At 35.8% G+C, this 27681-nt stretch overlaps 1 protein-coding gene across 2 annotated transcripts in view; it reads right to left on the bottom strand.

Annotated features, from left to right (window-relative positions):
- CalpC (calpain C) overlaps window positions 1-27681 on the bottom strand; it is a 95050-nt gene that overhangs the window by 6484 nt on the left and 60885 nt on the right. For both annotated transcript variants that reach the window (XM_089649929.1, XM_089649928.1), the window contains exons 3-7: window positions 10931-11000; window positions 7380-7632; window positions 6878-7061; window positions 5095-5169; window positions 1770-2115 (exon numbers count right to left, since the gene is read on the bottom strand). In XM_089649929.1, coding sequence (XP_089506055.1) covers window positions 1770-2115; window positions 5095-5169; window positions 6878-7061; window positions 7380-7632; window positions 10931-11000 — 928 coding nt within the window. The remainder of the gene's footprint in view (window positions 1-1769; window positions 2116-5094; window positions 5170-6877; window positions 7062-7379; window positions 7633-10930; window positions 11001-27681) is intronic.

The raw sequence follows: 27681 nt of genomic DNA, 5'->3' as shown, positions 1-27681 counted from the left end.
TGCAAACATTATTTATTTGGTCCTCCCTCTTGCAATCCTATCACACTATAAAATAAAATAATAACAATACATGTGCATGTAACTTGGGTAACTGAAAGCTGAAACTGCAGTGACAATTAATTTCGGTTTCATTTGACCATTTCTATTTCTGTGTTGTGAGAATTAGACTTGAGTCATTTGGGCAGGGCCGCCCTTAAGCCAACGCGGCGCCGGGCGCGAGTAAAATTTGTACACCCCTCGTCAAAACCAGTAGATGTTTAGGTAGGTTATTAATGTAATCAATAATATTAGGATGATATATATTTGTATCACCGGCCCTGCACTTGGGGCAACTTGGTCTACACATTTTCACATCTATTGCACGGTCCACGGTCAACAGTTACAGGACCTACTACCTACTCACTGCCTACCTACATCAAACGGCCGGCATAGTCCAGTGGTAACGCATTGGACTGCCATTCCGAAGGTCGCGGGTTCGAACCCGGCGTGCGCAGATAAATTTTATTTGATTAATTTGTGTTATTTCACAATTAATTAATTAAAATAAAATATTATATAGTATATTTGCGGCACGTTCCAGAGTGGAAGATACTACCAGTATCGCCCTGGTATAAGACCACCATTCAGAATTGAAACGTTGCTCCAAATGGCTTTAGCCGTGTTTAGTGACCAGATCTGAATAGCCAGGTACTTCCCCACCTTCCTCTTTCCCTTCCCCACTTACCTTCAGCCTCACAACATCCCCCAATTGGGGATGCCATAGTCTCACTGGCTCCAGACGGGAGCAGTTGGGACTCTTGTGAGGTATTCACTATAAAAAAAAAAAAAAAAAAACGAAAGTGAAAGTAGCAGGGTGATGGGTAATCGGTATTCGATTCATATGTTTCCCGGTACGGTGGCTGGCGGCGTGCCTAAAAACCCGCTCAAAGGGAGAGTTGTCGTGACCTGGGTACGAAAAATAATTGATTGACTCAGCTGTAGCATGGAAGAATATAGCTAAAACTCCATAGTAAAAAAATCCACCAAAGGGAAAACAGCTCACAATAAAAATCCCTTAGGGATTTTTCACACAAAATTAATTCAGTTTCGAACGGTTCCGGTCATGTGTTCAGAGCCTAAATTTGCGGGGTTCGGTGCGCTGCGCCGCGACGCTCGGACTCTGAAGTTAAATGTTACGGACATTACCGAACTCATTCGGTTGACATAAGATCTCTGTGCTGAGTGTGTGTTCTTCGGTGCATATCACATTTTTTTTTGCTTTTCATTATGTAGTAAAAATTTCAGGTGTTGCTAGTGAGGTAGGCAATAATTAATATCTTTTTACAATTATTTTTGTACTTGTTACACAAATAATTGTGCTACATAATTCTTTTCGAAACGGCCTTCTAGATCGGCAGTCTTTTAAAATAATGTGACTTATATTCGATGAAGAAGAAAAGTTGCTCATAAAAAGTCGATTTACTTTATTTTTGAAATCGCCTTGTTGAACTTCCAATGATTTGAACCACCACTGTCTGGCAGTGAATAAAATAACAATAAAAATAATGTGGCGGATGACCCCTTTGGAATAACAAGGTTCCATCTGACAAGCCAATGCCATGCGATTGTGAGCTCTAAAGTAACATTCTTCTAATCAGATTTTGCATAACAACGCAGGATTAGATGAAACCTTTATCGAAGTGGTCGGCTTGTCACAACACGATACAGAAACAAAATATTTTAGGGATTTATTACAACAACAAAAAAAATAAAAAAATAAAGTTATTAACCTGAATTATTTCTACACCCTCCCGCAGAAACTCCCTTTCTCCAAGCTCCTTGAAACAGTTTCAGCTGCCAAGTGTTCTTCCCCTTCAGTGACGGCTCGTCTCGGCTGGTGTCCTTGTCTAAGTGAACAACCTCCAGGTGTGTGAAGGTCTTGATGAACTCTGTGAAGGGCATGAAGAACTCTCCGTCAGCCAAGTAATTCAACCCGACTCTGGTCTTTTCTTCCGGGGAGACGTTGTCCCATTCTGTTGAACCAGAGATCGACCATGGACCCACGTATTCTTCACCCGGCCCAAGAGGGTTACGGAATTTTACCAAACAAGAAGTGTCCCCTGAAAATACTTCAACCTGGAACATAATAACAAAGGTATTAATTTAACATTTAAAACCGATTTATAAGTATGTATTTCTATGGTAAGATGCTGCTTGTCTTTCATTTTGACAGTCCTGCCATCGTTGCCACTATTAAATTCCATGTGCCGACTAGGAATACAAGACAAAATATAACATTCTTCTGCAATTCAAACACAACCAACTATCAGACACACTCACTGACCAATAGTATGCATGATCTAGGCAACAAGTATGGGAGTACTATTGATATATTTACTGACTCCATTTATATAAACTTGACTCTATTTAATATGCATAATCTATACCAGCACTTTGTTGAATCCTACAAATTAGAGTAGCGTTGGTAATGTAGTTTTAGTGATTTGTCTTATATTAGATCTTATATTCTAGTCTCTATAATATTTACTGTTACATGTTTAGTGTTGTTTTATATTCATTAGCTTTAATTTATTTTTTTGTATAGTTTTCGATGGCTTACTAGATGTATTCTGTTTTAAAATGCATGTAAAAGCCTAGCTGGGCGTAAAACCTAATAAAATAAAATTGTAAATTTAATATTGTGTTGTATTTTTGTTGTAAACCGCTGACTTTATAAACCGCACCTGCTCTCAACTTAGGAGTTCCTAGTGAGACAGGCACAGCACATCACCAATGTACTTGTAATTAATAAAGGTTATTAATTCAAACTAACCAAAAGAGATAAAAATATATATATATATAATAGAGGTAGTTGATAGCCGGGAAGGCAGGACGCTCGACTTGTTCGATGCTCACAGTGGTTGCTGACTTATTCCCTTTTCATAACAGGTCATGTTTAATGAAAAGATCTTTACCTACTGTAAAATAATCGAGATTTATAACTTCTTTTTATATTGATTATTTTTGTATACGTATTTGTTGTGTATAAAGCTTCGGGCTTTCAGACACAGATGGCAGTGCTCTTAGTTTTAGCCTCCGACGACAGAGGGCGTCTCAGCTTTAGGTAGGGTTTCATTGGAATCCCAGGGCAGACCGAATCTAGCTAGTACCGATAAAGGTTGACCAACGCGGTTATATTGTACACGCGATATTCTAAATAAACCAGTTAATAACAAGTAACCTATTTATTACTGAAAGAGGTATCTTCCATCCAAGGAGTGTTGGGAGTCTGTGGCAAGAAGTCCACGGCTGTATATCCTGAAGGATAGAACATCACAGTATTTGTATTTACAAACGAATTGAGGAACTTAAAAAAATGTACCAAAACATCTTACTAAATCAGTGGTTTACAACCAGCGACCAAAGCCCGCGAAGGTTTGAAAAATAGGTAATGCGGCCCCACCTGGTTGTGCATCACCCTAAATAGGTTGTGCATCACTGAACTACACACATAAATGCGTGCATCTGAATAACCTATTAATTTTTGGAACTCTAGACAATATTTTATTACATTCATATTCAAAACACAATTTTGAAATTATTTATTGCGAATATGTAATTTGCAATCCGTATTTATTATTTAGATGTTAATTGACATTGGTAAGGCACAGCAAGGTCGTAGCTATAGCATGCACGTGAGGGGGTTCGACCCTGAGTGTTGAGTTCGATCCTAAGGGGGCGGAGCGGAGCGAAACAGCTATCACGCGTAGTAATAATTACACATCTTATAAATTATACCCTTTATTTGAAATTCCAACTTTATAAGGTAGTTTTTAGGTAAAAAATGATGATTTGTTCGTTTGTTTGAGAAATAAATATTATTTTATGGGAATATAATCAAAACAATCGCGGTTAATAACGGCTACGAGGCAAATAACATCGACAAAATTATAAGAAAGAAAAAATATAAAAATAAAATCAATTTAATATATCCGGTACGTAATAATAATTTAGATAAATTTGCATGTTTAGAATTTTTCGGTCCAATATCTTTAAAAATAGCGAAAGAAATTAAAAAATGTGGTCTAAATATTGCTTTTAAAACTAATAATAATATAGGAACTTACCTCAAAAACTCTAAAAGTAAAATCCCTAAACTTAAAAATAGCGGCATTTATGAATTAAAATGCGACCATATAGACTGTGATGCCGTTTATATTGGACAGACTGGGAGAGCCTTTTCAACTAGATTCAAAGAACATATGCGTTGCTATAAAAATAATAAAATTGATTCAAAATTCGCAGCTCACCTCTTGGAGAAAAACCACGTCCCGCTTGACAACAACGAGCCTAAACCTTTACACATAGAAAGAAAGGGTTTTAGATTAAATTTACTAGAACAATTAGAGATAAATAAAAGAACTAATGATCCAAACATAACCCCAATTAATAATCAAATAAAAATGATCAATTCTCCCCTGCTTAATATTTTCAAAAAACCCAAAAAATGTAATTCCTTAACATAATCACCCACGTACCAACAATTAAGAAAACCCTTAGGTCATTAATTTTAACAGGTGTGCAAACACTGCTGGATTCCCAAATATTTTGGTTATTCCAATTCTTAATTATTCATTATTGAACATTATAGAAATTTAAATGGGTGGGGATAAATAAAATCATATTAATAAGTCGTCGCCGTGTGGACATATCCACAGTTTGATAATGGCCTCAAAAGCCGAAACAGCTGTCACATTAAAAACTGTAAAAATAACAGAAATACTTGGAGAACTTAATAATTATCATAACATTATTAAATATGATTTATTTTAAATTTATTTAAAAAAATTAAATGGAGTTCTACGAATTAAACACCAAAACAATAAATATTTGAATTTCGAATAAACATTGGAAGTTATTTAACTTCTACCATCATGTAGAATCACCTCCTGAAGTTAGTACACTTTACCCCCCGGACACCCTGTATAACTATTCAAACTCAAAATGTTATTATTATGTTAGATAGTAAATATTTACTTGCTCATCCACAAAACTCATCAACAAAAGAGTAAAAAAAAATGTACTCTTAATATAATATAATATTTTTGTACTCACCCTTTCCACAGCATAGAGTCTGTAGTTACAGCCATGTTGGATTCCATTTGCTAGTTTTTCCGGTGGAGTTCGAACCTGTAACAGATTAGTCTACAAATTAAATTTAATACAAAAGATAAAAATATTATTAGAATCTGGGTTCACAATAAGAATTAAAATTTCCCTAACACGAATAAAAGTATTATTGAATTTACATAGGGACCTAAACCGAGTAGTTTTACTAATAATTAATCAATCAATCCACATCCTCGTACTTTAGGCAATCCTTGCACAATAATATGACAATGGAAGAATGGCGCCTTTACCAGGCTATGAGATTTCTTTGCGAAAAATAAAGCATTTAAATTATTTTCTTTTAGTAAAACTACTGTATCACTTCCTTTCTGATTATATGCAGAGGCAGAAACAGGCCAAACAACTCTGGCCTTGCATACACTTTTTGCTTTTCCATACTTATCATCTTCTTTCGTTCTTCCTTCTGCTTGGGCATTAAACATATTAAATATATATTTAATTACATTTTACTAATAAATACTCCCTCTTCCGTCCATCATTGGCAAGCCATAGAAAAAAACCGATAAGAATATACATTGCCACATAATATATTATACCTACCTACTAGTATCAGGTCAATCAACTCTACAGAAAATCGTGTTTATGTCATCTATTGATAAAAATGCAAAAAATGCGTGTCTTAAATAATTTATCATAAAACGTTGGGAACAGACTACAGGAACACGTATTTTTTTATTCTGTGTAGTTTCAGTTTTCAGTTTATGTAAGTAATGCGAATTATATATTTTTACAATAAAAGATATAAATTTGTTTTAGACCACTTTAATTTTAATTGCACTCTACCGGTTTCGGAAGCACCCTTCCTTTGTGAGGAGAATATTAAAACAGTCTTAATATTCTCCTGACGAAGGAAGGGTGCTTCCGAAACTTGTAGTGTACCTACAATTAAAATTAAAGTGGTCTAAAACAAATTTATATCTTTTATTGTAAATTATGTCGAGCCACAAAGTAAATGCTTATTACAAATATATTATGTATTTTTGTCAGCTAATAAATATTGACAATTTTAACCATTCACATTCCTTCGAAATCCTTTTTACTATTTCTGAATAATATAAGTAATTTTTCGTGATCCTTTCTCAACCACTGCCGATTTATATGTCAAAGAAACAAAGTTGCCACTATGTCTATTTAGGAGAGTTTTATTTTTTAAATGCTTCATTCAAACTTAATTTGACTTTACATTAGTGCTACCACGCGTAATCTGCAGACGCCATACACTAAATTAGACTAGACACGGCATATTCGTTTAAAAATAACCCCAACACAATTTTGGTTTGGTTCACATGCACATTTATGAAAAGGCCCACGCATTATTTCGCAATGCGAAATGGGCACTGTACATTGCGTTATACCTTTTGTTGGTCTATTTTGCTTCTCAGCTATGCTGGGCAAGTTCATTTTTTCAATCACAAAAATAAACGAGTTCCAAATATTTAAATTTGAATTATGTCCATCTTACAACACCTCTGACAACAAATTATCCGTGGTTTCGCTTACGAGTTTGAACGCTTGTACAAGGAGTTTAAACAGAGTTGGGTTGTTAAGTTCATCTCCATATTTGTGACGTACGCTACGTGGCGTTATTTTTAAAATGAATTTAACTAGACAGGGCTAATCTAGTATAATACATCAATGGCAGACGCCGATCATATAACTACAGGGCATTCCAGCAAAAACGTACATGATATTTACATTACAGGCTTACCGTTTGCGTCGGATTCTGTACAGTGCACGTGATGATGCTGGTCATATCCAACAGGTTTTTGAGAAACTTGGAAGTGATTGGCGGATCTGGTTTGAGGACTATGCTCTCAGTGATGCCCCCGGTGAGATCCGCCAGACCGTCCAGCAGGGTGCCGTACTTCAGGGCCTCGTAGGATCCGTGCAATCTAAAACACACATAAAAACTTGTGTTTCACGACAACATTTTGAAATAGATAAAAACTTTTTAATTACGGATGCCATTCACATTACAAAAGTACACACTTTTTACAATTGCTTTGCTATGGGCTTTGAACAGACAAAACGTAAGTATAGCACAATTTATGTGTATGTATATACTATAGACTTGACATTGAATTGCTGAACTTCTGGAATATTGGATTTACCAAGTCTTTGGTACAAGTACAACAGGGATAGGTGTCAATATTAAATGATCACAGTAATTGGCACGCTTCGTTTACATAATAACAAATAAAATAACTTACTTGGCGTAGGCCTTCTCCAGCAGACCCGGCCAGAACTGGTCCGAGTTAGCGCAGTGCAGGAAGGCCAGCTTCCCGTTGACGGTGGGAAGGCGGTCATCCACCAGCACCTCGAGCCACTCACCGCACCACCACAGGCGGAATCGGAATACGCCGCAATACGATTCCTCGAAGCGCTGGTCGGCCGGCACCACGCGGTAGAACAACCCCTTGCTGAGATACAGCACGCCGAGGCACGACACGAACCAGCGGTCGCCTGCAATGATCAATGGCTCGACAGTCACTTTACTCACGCAAGAAACAGCAAAAGACAACAAAAAACTATAAGAAACAGCAAAAAAATAATAAGAAACAACAACAACAAAACAGTCAAATATAACAGCAAAAAAAAAGTTACACGAAATAACAGAAAACAATAAAAAAATACCATAAAATAGTAAAAATCAGAAAAATTACAGCAATTACTCGCAGCAAGGAAACGTGAAAACACAAATATCATCACAAATATATACATAAACACCCATCACCAAAATAACAACATATACTCGTACGTACACTGTACACGCCTAATAGAAATATCCTTTAAAAAAGGATGTAATAACCAGAAACCATAAAAACTACCTCAATTGATTAATTCAAAACAGATTGTAAGAACCATTTGCAATAAAAAAATTATTGTACATAAGTCATAATCAGTCATTTGTAAACTTAAATGCACAAATATTTTAAATAAATAAAAAAAATCGATGACTTACATGAAAACAAAGCACCGATATTGTTAAGTCTTAGGTTCAAAGAATACTAAACGCGTTTCTTTATTTATGTACCTACGATTATTACCACTTTATGATAATTATAATTCCAAAAGCTTAACTTTCTTTTAATTCGTTGCATAATAATAAAAAAATATCGTTGTTTATCTGCTTTATGGAATTTAATTAATGTATAATATTATTTAATTAATGGATCAATAAAATTAATAATTATATTAGTATTGGAAGAACTCAAGAAACGACTAGTGAAATGATGTACGTCATTATAATAGCGGTAAAAATAACGAGGCTCAACATATTGCAATTTTTAATAAGTTCAGATACTAAAATACAACATACAACTACAATGCTAAAGAGGTAAACAAATCAGATTTCCGGTTATAATCTCATGTAAAGTAGAAAATAATGCAAGTAATGCATTTAATATATCGAAGTGTACATTGTTTAATCATTTTTTTTTTGTCTTCTGCTTTCTACTTTAACATTTTTATATTTTCTATTTCCATTATAATTCATTCTAATATAATCTTTCATACTTTAAACATGTATAAATATTTAATTCATATGTTAACACTAGACCTCACATACTAACTATATACCATTGGTCGCCACGAGACAGGCAGTCGCCTTGTGTGGTGATTTAATGTATCACATGTAAGAAAATGTATTATTGTATTATCATGTATTCTATAAATAAAAAATAAAAAAAATGTAGTAACATCTGTCATAAGTCAAAAAAGTCACAGCGAATTCCAACTTTACAGGCACTCAACATTACGAATTGTGTGAAGATTGACAAGTGCCCATTCGCTTTGCAGTAAATAATATTACTGTGACATGAAATGCGGTTATTGTTACCAGGAGATTCCCTTTCGGCACCTTCAAAAAAGATAGTGAAGATCTTAACCATAAAGTAGAAAATCTGTTATTGTAAATGTACAGTCTGAAGCATCAATACATCTGGATCGATGAGCTGTAGGTAAAAGTATTAATTTTATGTTTGCAGCACAATCTACATATATCGTGAACTACGGCTTTGTTAAATCAAATTAAGTGTTAGAAAATTTGTAAAATATGCTATGATGTTTGGGTTGTATTTAACAGTTGTTCAAGAATAAAACGATTTTCATTAAATATCACTGTTGTAAAATATCCTTCTTATTGGTTATCACGACGACCAGCTTCGAGCGGGGTGTGACCACTAACGTCGCGATAAAACTTATATAAATAATTTTATCGTAAATCGAGCCACCTGCCAGTGTTATTACTCATTTTTTGAAAGTTTCCTCTTCGGCACGGATTCGGTGGTAACAACACAACACGTGAAATTGTTACGGCGGAATGTTTAATGGTTTCCGTAACTGGCCGCGCCCAGCGAATACTTTCCGTAGAGAGTTCTGCATGCCTACCGTATTATCTCATCTCGAAAACTTTCATTTTAAATTATTGCAACTTTACAGCTAAACACACCATTCAATCTAAAAATATATGAATATTAAATTGGTGATAAAATTAAATTAATTAATTAAATTGGAAGCGACAACAAAATTTTATCGCCAATTTAACAATAATTTTTTTATCGCAAAGTTCTATATTTAGTTTTGTCCACAAAATTTTCGAAACAAGAAATATTCTAGAAACCATCATTAATGTCGCTCTCACAATTTAATTTTCTCAATAATGTCCATTAGAAAATATGTATGGGTACCACTGATGTCAGTCAGCTGATCTGTAGTCTGTACTTACTCTTTGACAGGACTCGAATCCTGTAGTAAGTATCCGGTCATTACAATGTTTAAAAACACGTTTCTTTCAGATATTTCAAAGAAAATTAAAAAAATAATAATATGGAAAGAATGTAGTAATGCGCACCATAACTAGGTAAATGAATTGAAACAATTTAAATTGTTAAAATTTAGAACAAACAAGACAACTCCATTGTTTTTAAAAATATGTTATCGAAACCAAATCACAGTAAGAATACAATGATAGTTTGTAATTAAAGCGTAATGGAACCGCAACATATCAGCAAACGGCAAGTGTTGGTGTTGGTAACAAGGCACCGCTGTGGATCGCTAAAGAAACACTTCACTTTCACTGTCTAGGGTAAAGGAGGTAATTTTCACAACTGATATAGTATATCGGTCAGTGCAATGCCATTTTATGATAATTTTGATATTGTAATACGTGGAAAATTCACTGGAGCGAACGCTGTTTTACTCGTCATTATAAAAACCATACCCGTGATATCGTTCAAGTAAGATGCTATGACAGGCAAGCACGCAAACAGTCGTAAATGCTGTTACATAAAAAAAAACTACAAAAAAATATCAAACGTCTGTGACCGAACATTTTCATGTCATGAATTTTCATGATTATTGTTCTACTCATTATTACCATTATGAAAATAATATTTGTTTCTCTGTGAGTATTCAAATAATATACATTGATACGCAAACACGCAAATAATTAGTCAATAAATATTGTTAAATTACAAAAAAATATATTGTTCCTAAAAATATACATAAGCGACTGTGATTGAGAATTTTCAATACGAAAATTCTCATCCACACTTTCGTATCATTTTTATAACTACCCATAAGTAAGTACTTTTCACTTTCCTCAAAGTCAGCGTTGAATCGTTCATTACTAAACATATTTACACTAGGAAGATATAAAGTAAATAATTTATACATTGTATATATCGTTTTTTCGTAATATACATTCAAGTTTGTGAATCGCTTCGCTCAATAAGTGCGTGGAGGTGAAATAAGATCTTACCCATTTTTCCTGTTTGGACATCGAACTGTGGCGGGCAGTCGTGCACAAAAATTGGTCTATTGCTGTGTTCCTGCGAAAATGAAAAATATTAATTAATTCAACATATTATTGTGGATAGTCAATTTATTTACATTAACTATTTATTTATTAATTTTCGGTAAATCGAGAGTTTACATTTATTTCAGTTTGTATATAAGTATTACATAGCCAAAATAAAACCAATTATGGATTTCCTCCTTATGATTTTACCTCTACTGAGACATTACGCCCATTCTATTATTTACTAACGTAAAACAAAGAAGAATATAATTTAAAATCCATAAAATGCATGAGAGAAATCTAAGGCGTACGACTCGTGCTTTGTACTCTAGGACAGTGTTCCGCAAAGTGTGCTCCGCGGCACACTGGTGTGCCGTGGCCATTTGTAAGTGTGCCGCGAGTCCCGCGTCACTTCTCACAAAGTGCTCTGTAAATCGGTCTTTACTTTTCTGTGCGGCGCGGCGGCCGGAGGTGGCGTGGGTGGGACTCGATCGCTGCGAAGTGGCCGTGTGCTACGCCGCTACGCTACATTATCACGTGTGCTACACTACATAAGTGGGGTGCTATTGCTACATTATCACGTGACTGCGCACGAGCTATCGGGGTGCATGCGCGTGACAACATAACATTACGAATTACGACGGCGACGTTGCGCCCGCTTGTTTAGTAGTCATTCGTTAATGCTAGTGTTTGGTTGGGTCGTCGCCTGAGGACGATCGACGAAGAGATGCGAGCAGCGTTATCAACGATTGTTCCAAATTTTGATCGTCTGTATTCAGTTAAACAGGCTCAAATTTCGCATTAAACATCTTTTCATGTTATATTGATTTTAATAATAAATATTAATAAAATATTGTTTTTGGTAAATTTTGGTTCGGAGTGGCCACGCTTATTACGAATAATTTTTAGAAAAAAACTTTAGATATGCCGTAATTACTATAAAAGAAAACTTTTTGGCTTGGTGGCGGCGGAAAAAGGTGCATTTTAATTATCAATTGCGTAAAATTTAAATTCACTTCTCGAACCGATTTGGTGACAGTTCGCGGTCATTATGTCTCTGTTATGTGATAAATATCAATCATAATTACACAAACCCGGCTAAACAAACCCTGCTTTGCCAAACAAACCATTCAAAACCTGGGATGTTTTTTTAAATTATGATGACATGCAGCTTTCGTAGTTTAACCTCAAAGTTCGCCGTTATTCGTAATAAGCCTAGCCAATCCTATCCAAAATTTACCTTGTTTTTTTTTTCATTGGTGTACCGTTAAAATTTCTTGATTAGTTAGGTGTACCGTGAACATAAAAAGTTTGCGGAACACTGCTCTAGGAGATGCTAGTGTAGCATGTTGCTATCAGAATAAATGGTAAATGTCAGAAGTTGGAGGTTATATTAATATTATAGGGTATTTGATTATATTGGCATATTTGACGGTGAAGAGACAATGGTTACTTTTGCGATTAGTAGGTTAAAAAATATGTTAACATCAAAAGAAAGCTGTTAGTTATTTACAGATATTATCTGATCTGAATTCTCCCATGGGGAGAGCGACAAGCTATCACAATGACAAATTCGAGGTGTATTTTTCAAAACCTAGATTGAGTTTACAAGGTTTTTGGAACTTGTTTTTTGGTTTTATGGATTTATTGGATAGTGACGAAGGTCTCCGTAAAATTGAAAAAAAATGTATCAGAAGAAAATCACTGTACATAATATTATAATATGATATGTAACATTCTATTTATCCTGCACGATATTTTTCCTCTTTCTAAATACGTAAACATGTTTTTTATTTAATTCTATAATCATATTAACGATGTAACCATAACTATGAATATCTTTAAAAAAATCTTAATTCAAATAGAACTTTTGAAAAAATGTATATTTGGGAGGCGAGTTTGGGTACCGCGCGCCGCTCCGGGAAATATTTATTAAATTACCAACGCCTCTGGCATAGGTCACCCCAAGTAGCACCCAAAGGGGGTTTATCGGGTGAGGTGTTCAGGATGAGCCTGCCCTCCAACTAAAAGGCTGGTTTGGGGAGACCCATTGACCTCTCCAAATGGCCTCTCGACCCATCGCGTTTTACCTTCCCAGAACTTCCTCTCTTTCATTGCCTTCAAATAGACCCTTCACACAGCATCCCAGGAGATGACATAGGCCTGTGTGAGGTGAATGTAAATTTTTTTTTTACAAAACCAGACAAATTTCAGACTAAAATATATTATTAAACTGATATTTTTTACATTGTACACTCCTCTCAAAAGCAAATGCTTTTAATGTAAGAGCAGTATTATACGTAAGATACAAAATAACCCATTGTAAAACAAATTATTATGTTACATAAAAGGTATGTTATTAAAAAAAAAAACTATAGGCAATTGACTGATCTCTAATATGTTAACAACTAAATAAAAAATATCTTTTTGTATTCCTGAAAAAAAAAGAAATAAACTATAGACGTGACAGTTATGAGTATAGTTTCTTTTAATTTTTTCCGGTCTAGATTCCGTGGGGAGAACATTTCACTAGAGGGGTCACCAAAATAAGTTGGTTATTATATAATATGGGGAGATTTTCACTTTCAGCAATCGTGCGAGGAATTCGCAATAACTGGTTGTGGCTCAGAGGACGTAGGACTGCCTCGGCAAGTCGGCATTGGCTGGTGGGCAGCGAGGAGCATCGCGTAGGCGAATCCTGCGACACTAGCCGGGGCCGCGAAGGTCGTCGGGTCTGCCCGTGCCCGCTGCCCGCTACCCGATTCTCGTGTCACGAGCGTATCGCCGCTTTCTTCGATTCATTCACCGGGGAATATTCACGGTATGCAGTGTATGCAAGAATTTTGGATCGTGATCAATTTTCAGTCACTTAAATAAATTAATTTAATGGACTATTAAATATATAATACATTTTATTGCGTTTTGTTTATTTCCACAGTGTGAGAAACTTCGTCGGCACTTTTTTAGACTGCTGGAACTACAAAATACCTGAAAAAACTTTTGATAGATTCCCGTATCTTCACAAGCGGAGTGCAATATTTTGAGCACAGGTCATCAGGTAGGTACGTTACCCTTATTCTATCGGTATTACAATGGAAGATGCTCCCAGAAACTAGCGTCCTTAATCCCTTCAGCACCGGCGCATAATCGGAAAACAAGCGAAACGGGCGCCCAACACGGTTGACATGAGAACGGGTTGCTTCTACGACTCGTTCTTAAGTTCAACAGCTCGGCTGTGGAACGATTTACCGGCCTCAGTGCTTCCTCCCTCCTACAACACGGATCTCTTCAATACAAAATCTAATGTACACACATACGTAGATGATAAAAAATACTTACAAATACTAAAGCAAAATAAATTGACCGATAGGCTGAACAGGCTTAAAACGCATACCGTAATTTTTAATCAGACAAAAGTTCACACTTTATTAAACACGCATTTTATTTTCTAATCTTATTTTACTACTTTCACTGCAATAATATCAAAATAGACCTTTCATAAAACCGATGCTTCCGTTCCAAACATAATTCATTCGCTTCGGTTTTACGTTCCTTTCAATAATATTATATTCATTGCCTTGGAATTACAAACGCCTACAAAACGTATTAATTCTTATATGGCTAGATGCCGATAGTAATTATTTCTATTGATAGAAGATTCGAGGTATGTAAAGTGTTTGTGCGTGTGGGAGTGGTGCTGATTGAGAAACGCACATTTATAATTAATATGTTTGTGCCTCGGAGGGAATCAGTATGCTAAAAAGCAATCAGCTAGTATTTGGTCACCGGATGGTTAAACTGATAAATCAAGCGGACGAGCCAAAGCAGAACTCGTTTTTTACAGCTACCGTTTTACTGGGACACCCCGGAACGGTGAAAAATATCTTCACTCTGCAACTGAGATCGTGGAATAATATAAATTACTACTTTGAAGTTCTAAGACAGTGGTAATAGGTTATATGGAATCGCATTCCAACAACAACGAAACACATGGATTTTGTCGTAAACTGTAATGAAACAAAACGGATCATTAGAGCTTCGACGTACAATTAAGTGACTATTATAGACAAATTTAATACAATATTATTGTATAAAAGGTTCCCGCAAGGTATTGAGCGTGGAATAATATTATAAGATTCTGGATAATCTTATTGATAAAATGTAACAATTTACAAATACAGTTGGCATCGCGTCTGATTCCCACCCAGGAGTCGTGAGTTCAATTCATAGGTTGGCTAAGTCCTCCACCATAACACAAACAACATTTTCGGCTAACTGTGATTGCAGTACAACATTTTTAAAGACTGTAAGTTTATTCGTAACCTGAGAATGTTTATCTTTTTTAAATTATTAAAACTCTAACGGAGTTACGCCAAGCTCAACACGTGACATTTAGAATTCCAAAATATAAAAAATATAATTGATTCTTTGTCATCCAAATCGTCATACCATTGCGTACGAATGTAAGCGTGGTGATACAAAAAGTGTGAACGGTTTAACATTGTTGGTATCGCAGGTTTCGTTACTGATATGAGCTGCGTTGATGTTATTAGTATGGGCAAAAAGCGTAAAAAAATAACGGAATGAAATAATGTTTATTTATGAATGGATTTGGAAAGACTATGTGACAAAAAAAATAGGATGCTCGAGGTAAGACAGGACTACGAACGTGCGTGTTTTGGGTCTGAAGGTTTAATATTTGTACCCTTGATGGAATTAAACAAATATGAAACTAAATGCTGTAGAAATGCGATCCCTGAAGTGTATGTATGGTATAACAATATATTATCGTGTTAGAAATGAGAAGATCAGCAAAGAACGCAAGGCTAACATAAGCATAATGAGTAAGATTAAAAAAATGAGGCTCGAATGGTTTGGGAATGTGGAGCGAAAGAATGAAGAAAGGAGTGTATATGAGGCAAACGTGAATGATAGAAGAAGTCGGGGACGCGAGGACCTTTATTGTCTTATTTTATAGATCAAAGAAACCATTTATATTACATGACAATATGCTATTTGTTAAAAATGCTTCTCAACTGATTGATAATTTTCTGTTTTCGATTTCCACAGAAAATTTTAAATTAATGCAAATTTACCGACAAACTATTCATATTAATTATTACGTTTCGTTTACCACACGACTTATACATGCATGGGAGTCAACGCCTTCGGTAAGTAGAACTCGTCTGAGGAGGCGACATCGTGCTGCACATCCTACTATATATTAATATGGCTAAAACCTTGGGACGCAATGCTTAGTCACCGGCTGAGTATTACGTTTTTGGGAATTGCCTGTTTTACAATAGCTTTGTCGAGAGGATTTGCAACAATAGGTCAGAAAATTGAGCTGATTGGATTATTTTGTGAGTTTTTATAAGTAACTAGTGAACTTCGCAGTGCTTCGCTATTGCAAATATCTTTCTCTGGTGTATCCTATTTATTCCAGCATTCAATACTGTATACCACAATGCACTCCACAAAAACTATATTTAATCGATTTTCATTCGATTACGTATCTCATTCCAAAATATTGCGTATAAGGCGACAAAAAACTCTAATAGCGGGGGTTTGCTCGACGATCACATTTAAATTATTTCTGATAAACGAATCACTAAAATCTCTAATGATTAATCTCTACGGATGTAAATTATTTATATTTAAAATTAATTAAAATATTTTATGTTTAACGGTTTGAAAATTACATAAAATGTTTTAAGGCGATGCCATACGTAGTAATTCAAAATCATGTGTTTTTGGTTTGAAAATTTGGTTTGGTTTGAAATGTTTCAGATGCTTTAATTAAATACTGCGAGTAGAATACATCTTGGCCTTTGAAATAATCGAGTATTTTTTTAGATAAGGCTTTTTATAAGCCCAGAAAAAATAATGTTAAGGCCTATGAAAACTGCTTTAAATTTCAAAATCTCTTACTTACGAACCCATTTTAGGTTATGATTTTATTGTATAATGTGGAAAATTAATGAGGTAATACTGTAAAGTCGAAAAAAATACCGTCGAAATTTAATATGCAACATATGCTGTGCAATATTTATAACAATAAAAGCTTCGTAACATAATGACGTGGAGGCTTGGGGCGTCCTTATACGGCGAGCTGGATCCATATCAGGCCCCGGGGTCCGGGCCATGTTGGTTTGGGACAGCGACTCCACACTGCCCGGCCATGTGTCGGTCACTTGTCAACACCGCTTACAAGGGTGGCTGCGTGGGCACAGTACAAAAATAAATAAAAGTACCGTCTAATTGTAACATTTCAATAATTTGTTCCGGATTGTTTACGGGAGATAATTAGTCATTGAAGTCAAAATAATTCAAGAAATTCAACTGATTTCACTTCGTGCACATTAATTGGAAGTGATTGGAATTTAATTCACACCTTTCCCTTTCAGTATTATATTATTTAGGCCTTAACAAATGCGGCTATTATAATATGGTTAATAATAGAAGGAAACGGTTGAATATTACTAATTAGGATTTAGGAATATAATTTGAAAACCAAGGTTATGAATCGATGACTTAGTGCACATAAAAGTTTCGTGGGAAATTTACGTGACTTATTTCATCTAGAATTGATAAAAATTAGATAGTCACATTACTTTTCTTACTATTTTTTTTTAACGTAAACTTATGTTTACAAGACAAGGTTTTTATGCAAAGCACAAATAATAATGAATATATTCATTTTGTTATTTTATATCTTATAAATAACATGTTATATTCTTATAAATTGAATTTTGAAAATGCACTTTACACGTGTGTGCGCTAGGCCATCGAAATGTTCAATAACCAGATCAGAATGTCCAGGATATTTGCCAACCTTCTTCTTCTCGATCTACTTCACCTAAAATAATCAGGTTACTAATAAAAAACAATTAAGAATAAGTAAATATGGAACAATAAGTTCGGAAAAACGACGTTTGTGATTTGTATACAATTCTAGGATGGAAACAGTTTAAAATTTTCCCTAAAACAAGTGCAAGTGGAAATGTAATTATTTGCAGTGCAAACTTGAACTTCTCAGAGAACGTATATCTATAACGAAAATTGTAATTTCTCATTGCCAAATAGAAATACTAATGATTGGTTTGGAACCAGTGCCAAAGGTAGCTGACATTACCGTCACAATCTGCAGGTGGAGCTATGCTTGGCATGTGGCACGTCTAACGGATAACCGTTGTTGGAATTCAATCATCGGATGGCGTCCTTGGTTGCGAAAGAGAAACACAGATCAGCCAGAGAGATGGTCTGACCACGAAAGAGAACTATCGGGTACGAATTAATGAAACTCGGCAAGGCGAATAAATGGATAAAAAAGATTAATATCATAAGTATAAGTTATCCAAAACCTTGACTGTTCAATTAGATAATTATAGTCTGGTACTCTTCATATTCTCTATTCACTTCAATGTTTTACATTATGTTATAAACAAATCTAAATCTTATTTATAATCAAACTAGTCTATTCACATGCTGTAAACAATCGGTTAAATTGACGAGATGATAAATATATTATAGAATGTTTTATCTTTATCAAGTCTTTAAGTCCTTAGAAATGGGTCCAGTGTGGTTATAAAGGGTTGGAGAAAAGCAAATTATTAAGTATGAACTAAAAACGTTAAGCGGTAAAATAGGATTAGAGGGATGGCGTAATGAAGCAAAAAATAATTGCACAATTTATCACCAGCAACAAAGAAGTCTTCCGTAATCAGTCGAGGATGAAGCTCGCAAAGCAAATAAACAAGAAGTGTTGAAATTTTTTATAGTTTTGCCACCGTTCCTCTGCCTGTTTTATATTCTGTATTTGTACAAAGCAGCAGCGGCCGAATAGCTGTAACCTAACGGAGTGTCCGCAAATGCAATGTTCCTGTATCGGCAAGTCGATACAGGAACAAGCCAATCAGAAGCACGTGCGCAATGCCATTTTGTTAACCTCACGTTCCTTCATCCTGATTCAAAAATTTGAAGAAGAATCTCTGCCACATATGAAGTCATAGTGCAGGTCTTTGCACTGAACACTGCATGTTCGTATAAGGAAGTATGTCTGATCCGTCCAATTATTCAGAAGCATGCTCACCACATTGTCGATTACCTCGTAACTGTTATTTGTGACAATAAGGCATTGTAAAATAATTTGTAAAATAATATTACATAAATAAATAATATTACATTGTAAAATAATTTTACAAAGTTTAAATATATTTTTACCTAGTGCCTAAAAATGTACTGGATCTGTGAAGGCAACCTTTGGAGAAAAAAGGAACTACGTAAATAACGAACTATGTATCTGTTTTTTCACTAATAACCAGAGTATCTGCATAAGACTGCACATATATGTTTGTATAGCTGTTCTGATATTCCAATTTTTTTATGATCTATCCCATAATCAGAATGGCAACACATATAATAAAATGTTTGTCGCCGTTTGTAACGTTATGAAAGATTAAACATTGTTTTATTGTTATCAGTTAAAAGAAAGCATTGTTTAGACTCGATCCGCAAGCACTAATATTATATTACAGATTTTTAGTGTAATGTTTGATTGTGAGTTATCACCGATGACTCACATTTCATAAGTGTAAGCACTAATGTGAGTCATCAGTGCAAGCACTAATATTATGTTACAGATTTTTAGTGTTATTTTTGATTGTGAGTTATCACCGATGACTCACATTTCATCAGTGCAAGCACTAATATTATATTACACATTTTTAGTGTAATGTTCGATTGTAAATTATCACTGATGACTCACATTTCATCAACGTAAGCACTAATGTGAGTCATCAGTGCAAGCATTAATATTATTTTACAGATTTTTAGTGTAATGTTTGATTGTGAGTTATCACCAATGACTCACATTTCATCAGTGCAAGCACTAATATTATATTACACATTTTTAGTGTAATGTTCGATTGTAAATTATCACTGATGACTCACATTTCATCAACGTAAGCACTAATGTGAGTCATCAGTGCAAGCATTAATATTATTTTACAGATTTTTAGTGTAATGTTTGATTGTGAGTTATCACCGATGACTCACATTTCATCAGTGCAAGCACTAGTATTATATTACAGATTTTTAACAAGTTTGATTTTCTCCTTTGAATTCAAATTAATTATTACGCACGGACTATAATAGTAATCCATCTAAAAACTGGAAACATTCACGCAAAAAACAAAAAATTGAAAGCAATCGACGCCTAAGGAATTTTTTTTAGAAGAATGAAAGAATAAGATCATTAAGTTTATTGCTCTAACCCCAACCAACTTAAATTCTTGCTGACAAAAAAGTGAAAACTACATAAAAAGTTCACCATTGTTTCAATGGGTACTTTCAAAGATTTTTGCCAACCTACATAGTAAAAATCAACAATGGCCTACGACAGCGATTGTAAAACGGTGTATTAAGACTTACCAAACGTTTTGATTGTGTTTCTTAATTTTACGTTCGACTAAAAGAACTGAACAGTTTTAAACATAAATAACGTCTCAACCGCTCAAACCAATAATGATCCAACTGATATTATCTTCAATGATTAAATATCACAATTTGTGGATTTACTGTAAAGGTGTTTCGAAATCTCGTCACATTTGATGACCATCAAATCGTCGATCAGAATTGAAATGAATTGATCAAAGTTGAACAAGCTGTGATTGGCTGAAAAGCAAACCAATATAACCGCCATGAGAGCTGATGACAATTTGTTTAAAATATGAAACACTAAAAAAATAGGATTTAAGTCTAAATTTTAAAATGGAGCTCATAGACAATTTAACTATGGTCATCAAATGTGACGAGCGTTAGAAACAACACTTCTTAATGCAATATACCCTTAGGTCTTCATGGTTAAAATAATTCTGCGCCAAGATACATTTACAAGAGCGGAAAAGCGTAAAGTGCATACGTTGTGGAAAGTAGCTCAGATTTGCACCTCGGGATGGAGTCTAGATAGATTCCAGGCACCATCAAGCTCGTGGTTCACAGGCCAACGCCATATATGGGCGGCTATTGCTTCACCCGGAATAAAAAAATAACCGTTTCGTAAACTCGTCATGACATCACTGTGTGTTATGCTGTTCCGTTCGCGTATTGTTTGTGACATCCGTCAACGGCACCAAAAGCGAGAGGCCGATCGAACTGCCAGCTAAATGTTACTTATGAATTGATTTTGTTCACACGATTATTATATGTCCTGTGCTGATTATCTCCGGCAGGATTAGGATATTGAATCAAATGGTATTATTGAATTGAAATGTCACGGCGTTTCTTTTTGACGTTCGGGTTTTTAAAACTCCATGACATTTGATGACCATGAAATTTTTATTCAAATTATGATGAGCTATCAAGGATAAAAGCATCATTCTTGCTATCATCAAATAATGGCACAGTGAAAACAGACTAACCCTGACTAAAACAAACCTAATGTATTGGCGTCATATATGATGAAAACCTACGGTGGACTGACCACATTAACATCATAACTCAAAAACATTATGTACCTCTTAAACAATATCAAAAACATCTTCCCACGTACAATGATAAGATCGATATATTTTTCTCTTTCCCGATCTATATATATCTATACATATGGTCTAATGTCTTGGGGAAGTGCAACTAATTACTCCCTGGAACCGGCGGAAAAAGCACAAAAGTCTGCTAATAGACTACTTCTTCCAGCAACATAGGGCACTGAATATGAGAAAATTTACAAGCTGTTCAACGTTTTGTCAATTAGAAAACTTTATGCCAGAGCGTCGATAATTTACTTCCTCAAATACAAACTACATATTTTCTTACAATGTCAAAACCTAACTCTTAACATCCCAATAAACTCTCCACCCACGGACAAAGATCCTATTATAACTATTCCATCAAATTGTATGCTACCTAAACTGCTTGCCACCTAATCTGAAACAACCTGCTGATAATTTACCATTACAAAAATAGAACTAAACAGATCACACAGAATGGATAGTCCAGTCAAGATGTACATCCGTGCTTGCAAAAGGTCCAGTCATTCTGAATTTTTTATATGTTGTTAGGACCTAAACCAGTATTAAAAAAAAAAATTTGCAACTTCGAAAGTGCTGTGCGAGCGGCAGTGGACCTAAAAAACCAGGAAATTTTCGGATTTTTTTCAGTTTTTGCTCAATATCTCAGTAAAGGAAGGGTCTTACCGGTGTAGTCGGTAAAAATACTTTTAAAGTAGACTAAATTTGCTATAATTTGAGACCAAAGCAAGCTATATAAAGCCATTGGTTTTCAAGATACAGTTCTTCAAAAATAGGCAATTTTTTCCAAAAAGTGAAATTTTTTCGAAATGGTCTCTTATTTTGTAAAATAATTTCTAAAATACGCATCTCACGTCAAATATTGTATGATATAAAGTTGTTGTAAATTTAATAAGCTTTTATTTGAGACTAGAATGATATCTGTAGACTTAACGGTTCTCTCAAAAATGGCAGATAACCAAAAACAGTCATAAGTAGGTTTTGGGTGAAATGCAAAAAAACTGTTCTCGCGTCTTTTTATGGTTTTAATGTGCTGTGAAGTAAATCCATTAATCATCGTGGGTTTATCCAAGGGTTATAATATAATTACGAATATTTCAAATTTCAAGTACCCATTAGTACCTATACCCATGGGCACCCATATGAATGGGCACGCATATTCACGAGCTGTTCGAGCCCACATTTTGGAAAACCTCACACTGGCCAGCATTGTTTTTTATGAGGTTGACGTAACTCCTGAGGAGCGAGACGAGACTCAAAAATTGCTGCGAGACACTGAAAGGTCTCTCACTATATCAGCAGAAGAAATTGATACCTACCAAATACTAAAGGCAAAATTTAAAAGTGCCTTGGAGAAAATTAAAGCGAATGGTCCAACATCACAGTTGTGCAATACTTTCGTTTGACCACTTTGATAAAACTATTCATCCAGGCAGAGCGTGCTGGTGATTGGAACCTTCATTTGTACACTGTCCACAAGATGCTCCCTTTTTTCCACGCAGCTGGACATTTTTTGTATGCTAAGAGCGCGCACCTCTACCTGCAGGATATGATGGCTCTACAAGATCGGATGGATAAAAGCGAATACGACATGTTCACAAAAGGATCCTTCACCATTTGCCGGTCTGACAAGTTTTGGTCTGGGTTGTGGTCAGACCTAACAATTGAGCAGAAGCTGATGCGATCCATGAAAACCTACGGTGGGTTGACCCAAGGAAGAGGAATCTCCGAAAGTGTTCTGGCAAGGTGAACAACAGGAATGGTGTTTATGTTGAACCTTTGTGAAGAACTGGAAAGTTTTTGCAGCTTATCATGTCATACTGGAGAGCAGCATGTAGACATGAGACCTTCTCGAATCATCCGAGATAATAGTGATGTGGAAAAACTAAAAAACTGGTTTGCTCTCCACCCTCCATTTCCCAAAACTGACAGTTTAATTTCTATCAGTGGTGGTTTACTGGCAGGTCCTGAAATTAATTGCCACACAGCCCAGAGAGTTGGAACGGAAGGAGTAATGAAAATTGTGGGGAAAATGTACGACAAGGTAGTAATAAAACGGAAAAATAAAGTTACCACACTGGCATCAATCACCTCAACCGTTAAACTGCCGGACAAAAACAGAAGAGTGGCTGTGGATCCGCTCACAATTTTTCAGCGAGTGTGTATTGCAAAGAAATCTGAACAGTATTTACAGGATGACTTCAAGTATGAGTTGGCCCCGTTCTCGATGTCTCTGTTCAATGAACAAAGGATGCGCAAGGGCACAAAATCTACTCTGTACTCTGCCTTCACTCCTCTTTCCAGCCACACGCCGATAGATGCCAGCACTCACGTCATTTTGGATGTTGGCTACCTCTTGCACAAGGTCGTGTGGCAGAGGAAAAGCACGGTTCGAGTACTTTTGGCACGTTATATCACCTACGTCCGAAACCACTTTGGGAAGAACGTCTCCATCGTTTTTGACGGCTACCCCGAAGATGCTACCAAAAAAAAAACACCAAAACAGCGGAACGACTCCGGCGCTACGCAGCTCATTCCAGCTACGAATTGACTTTCGATGAATCCACAGTAATTCAAATTGCTCAAGAGCATATTTGGGGAATGAAAACAATAAGAGACGCCTTATAACTCTTCTCTGTGACGCCTTTCAGAAGGAGGGAGTAGAAGTGGCTGTTGCCGAAGAAGATGCTGATCGAGAGATCGTCATGATGGCGTTATCAAAAAGAGCAGATGCCGATCGGGTCGTCATAGTGGGAAAAGATGTCGACCTGCTCGTTCTTCTCAATGGTTTAGGCGCCGAAGAGACAAACGTCTATCTTCAGAAGAGCACGAAGGGTGAAGTTGGTTGCTGTCACTACTGTACGACCTCCTACAATAACCAGGACTCCCGACAATTACCAGGAACGGTACTATTTACCCACGCGTTTGCCGGGTGCGATACCACCTCAGCACCGTTTGGCCAAGGAAAAACCAAAATCAGCACACTTCTGAGGAAGATTGAACCACTTGCTGAGCAAGTGGAGGTCTTCCTTCGGCCAGACTCTACCCCACAAACCGTGAGTGAAGCAGGCATCAAGTGCTTCGTGGCTCTATATGGGGGTGACATCGCGAGGGATACTTTGGATTTCCTGAGGTATAAGACGTTTGTCACTTCAACAAACATAAACCTCGCCCGTTTGCCACCGACGGAAGATGCTGCAGGCCACCATGCAGCAAGGTGCTACCTCCAAGTGCAGAAGTGGCGGGGAGTCAACTTGAATCCCACTGAATGGGGGTGAAAGCTGTCTTCTCAAGGACTCACCCCCATCCCCACCACGATGGATCCCGCACCTCCTGCCCTTTTGCGAAAAATTTCGTGTAAATGCAATAAAGGATGCTCTGGGAGCTGCTCGTGTAGAAAGGCTGGGCTCCACTGCTCAGTCCTCTGTCAGTCATGCGGTGGCAAATTTTGCATTAACGTCCCGGATGTGGAGCTGAAATGCTCGGACGATGAAGATGACCCGACTACAGACTGGGCGCCTCTCCCAGCTAAGATAAAAAGAAAGACATGATTTGGCAACCAAGACACAATACCTACATGATATATATTAGTTTTATTTTTTGTGTACATGTAATTTGTCCTTATAGTAGGTACCATGATGTTTTTACAAGCATTTTGGTATGTAGGTATATAAAACAATGTTTGAAGATGACGTAATTCCCGATAGATGTAATATCTTTTCTTTTTTTCATCAAAAATCTGTTAACTGTTTGATAAATAAAACCACAAAAAGACGCGAGAACAGTTTTTTTGCATTTCACCCAAAACCTACTTATGACTGTTTTTGGTTATCTGCCATTTTTGAGAGAACCGTTAAGTCTACAGATATCATTCTAGTCTCAAATAAAAGCTTATTAAATTTACAACAACTTTATATCATACAATATTTGACGTGAGATGCGTATTTTAGAAATTATTTTACAAAATAAGAGACCATTTCGAAAAAATTTCACTTTTTGGAAAAAATTGCCTATTTTTGAAGAACTGTATCATGAAAACCAATGGCTTTATATAGCTTGCTTTGGTCTCAAATTATAGCAAATTTAGTCTACTTTAAAAGTATCTTTACCGACTACACCGGTAAGACCCTTCCTTTACTGAGATATTGAGCAAAAACTGAAAAAAATCCGAAAATTTCCTGGTTTTTTAGGTCCACTGCCGCTCGCACAGCACTTTCGAAGTTGCAAAATTTTTTTTTTAATACTGGTTTAAGTCCTAACAACATATAAAAAATTCAGAATGACTGGACCTTTTGCAAGCACAACCCCCTTTTCATGTTTAACTTGACTGGACTAGGATAAAAACTAAAGTTTATAAATATATTTTTTTCCAAAACATACTCACCTCAAACTAAACATAGCAAATTTGAATTAGCATGTATGTTATGTTTTTAGTTCTACTGAACAGATTATTGTTGTATAATTATTTGGTAATTTTTTAACACCCCAGAAGTTCTTCTAGTGAGGTGTTAACAAAACTTATGTGGATTGTGTCTAAAAAATAATAGAAATAAAATAAATAAAAATTCATGGTTTTTTTATTACCAACGATCAAAATTTATGAAAAGTTGAAATGGACCGCCTTTCTGTCAAATGTGACGAACTTTGAAACACCCTAACCCAAATATTCAAATAACGGTTTGCCAGGAATTTCACTTACAAGTATTTTGGATGTATAACCAATATTTTGAGCCGTACAAGAAAATTGTGTCTGGGGGATAAGTACAACCACGAGTTCTATAAATTATTGTTGTGCAATGTTGTCAATAACATGATTTATAAAACTCGGTTGGGCTGGACCTAAAACATAATTGTAAGACGCGAATACGTAATAAGACGTGATGGCATTATTGGAAGCAACCACCAAGTAAGTTTCTCCAAGATAAGCCTGCAGGACGAAGTAGAGAAGCCTAAATAAAGGTGGTTTAATGATTAAGAGGACGATACCGCATTCCCAGACATAAAACAAACTGAAAGGAGATAGCAGGAGACAGCCAGGAGAGAATGTGCGTTGATGTCAATTATAATTTTGAACACGCTCATTAAAAAAAAAAAAATACCTACATATTATTAAAATAAATACTTGAAAGTGCAATAATATCCTGTGCGTTCGAACCATGTCTAGATTTCTTTAATAAACAATAAACAGTGTTAATCTCAAGAGATCTACCAGGCAAGTATGATACTGTGTATTATCTGCGTGTATAAAATGTAAATACATAATAATAATAACATATGTACATTCTAGCATCACGTTCATCAATCAAATGCGTTGTACATATGGCTTTGTATTGGTGATCGACTAACCGGTGGATGCTATTAGCCATAAAATGATAATAGTTTGACTAGTCTATAGTTAGTACTAAGGTAGATAATTGTAGAAATGTATCATATATTATTTGTACAGCGCCCTTGAGGTGATTTTGCACAAAAACGGTTTATAGAAACAATTTAAACCTCTCTAAAACCATTTTTTTTTCGATCTGCGAAAGCCCGTGTTTAGGTTTCTGACCGATGAACAAAGCTACCAACAGGTCAGTGCGAACCGATGCGAATTATCTGAGTGACAGCGCCGCTGTATAATGTTTACGCTGAACTGCATTGCATAGATCATTTCCCGTCCTCATCACGATATTATGTTATCTGGGCCACGTGAAGCAATTTAGGTAACGGTCCCAGCACGTCTGTTCTTGGTACGGACGAGCGTAGTACACCTCCGCTACACAAACGAGTATTATTTCGCCGATGTAATATGCCACGAAGCTGAAGAAGGCAACCGCATTAGCTTACTCAAGTTGCATTAAGAAGAATATTTTGTTATATTATGTTACTGTGATGATGGGACCCTCAATTGGGGATTGTGCTACGGATGGAAGAAAGGTGGCAATTTCAGATGAGATATGGAGCAGGAATGGTGGGAAGTGCTCAGATATTTTTTTTCTTAAACTTTTAAAAACATATGTTTTAAACGTCAACTAGGGGAGACCGAGGGGAGTTGAAACAATTTTCAAATTTTGTGTCATACACCAAATACTATAGACAGAAATCGTATGATATTAGTACCAATCGATAGGACATTCCTTACACTTGCGAATGACTAACATTAAGAAATTGTAAGCGTTAAATATTGTGGTTAAAAATCGA

This window comes from Hesperophylax consimilis, chromosome 31 (assembly GCF_061612785.1).
Source record: "Hesperophylax consimilis isolate HC1 chromosome 31, BYU_Hcon_1.0, whole genome shotgun sequence".
NCBI classification, from domain to species: Eukaryota; Metazoa; Arthropoda; class Insecta; order Trichoptera; family Limnephilidae; genus Hesperophylax; species Hesperophylax consimilis.
This window is presented reverse-complemented; position numbering and strand designations above follow the sequence as displayed.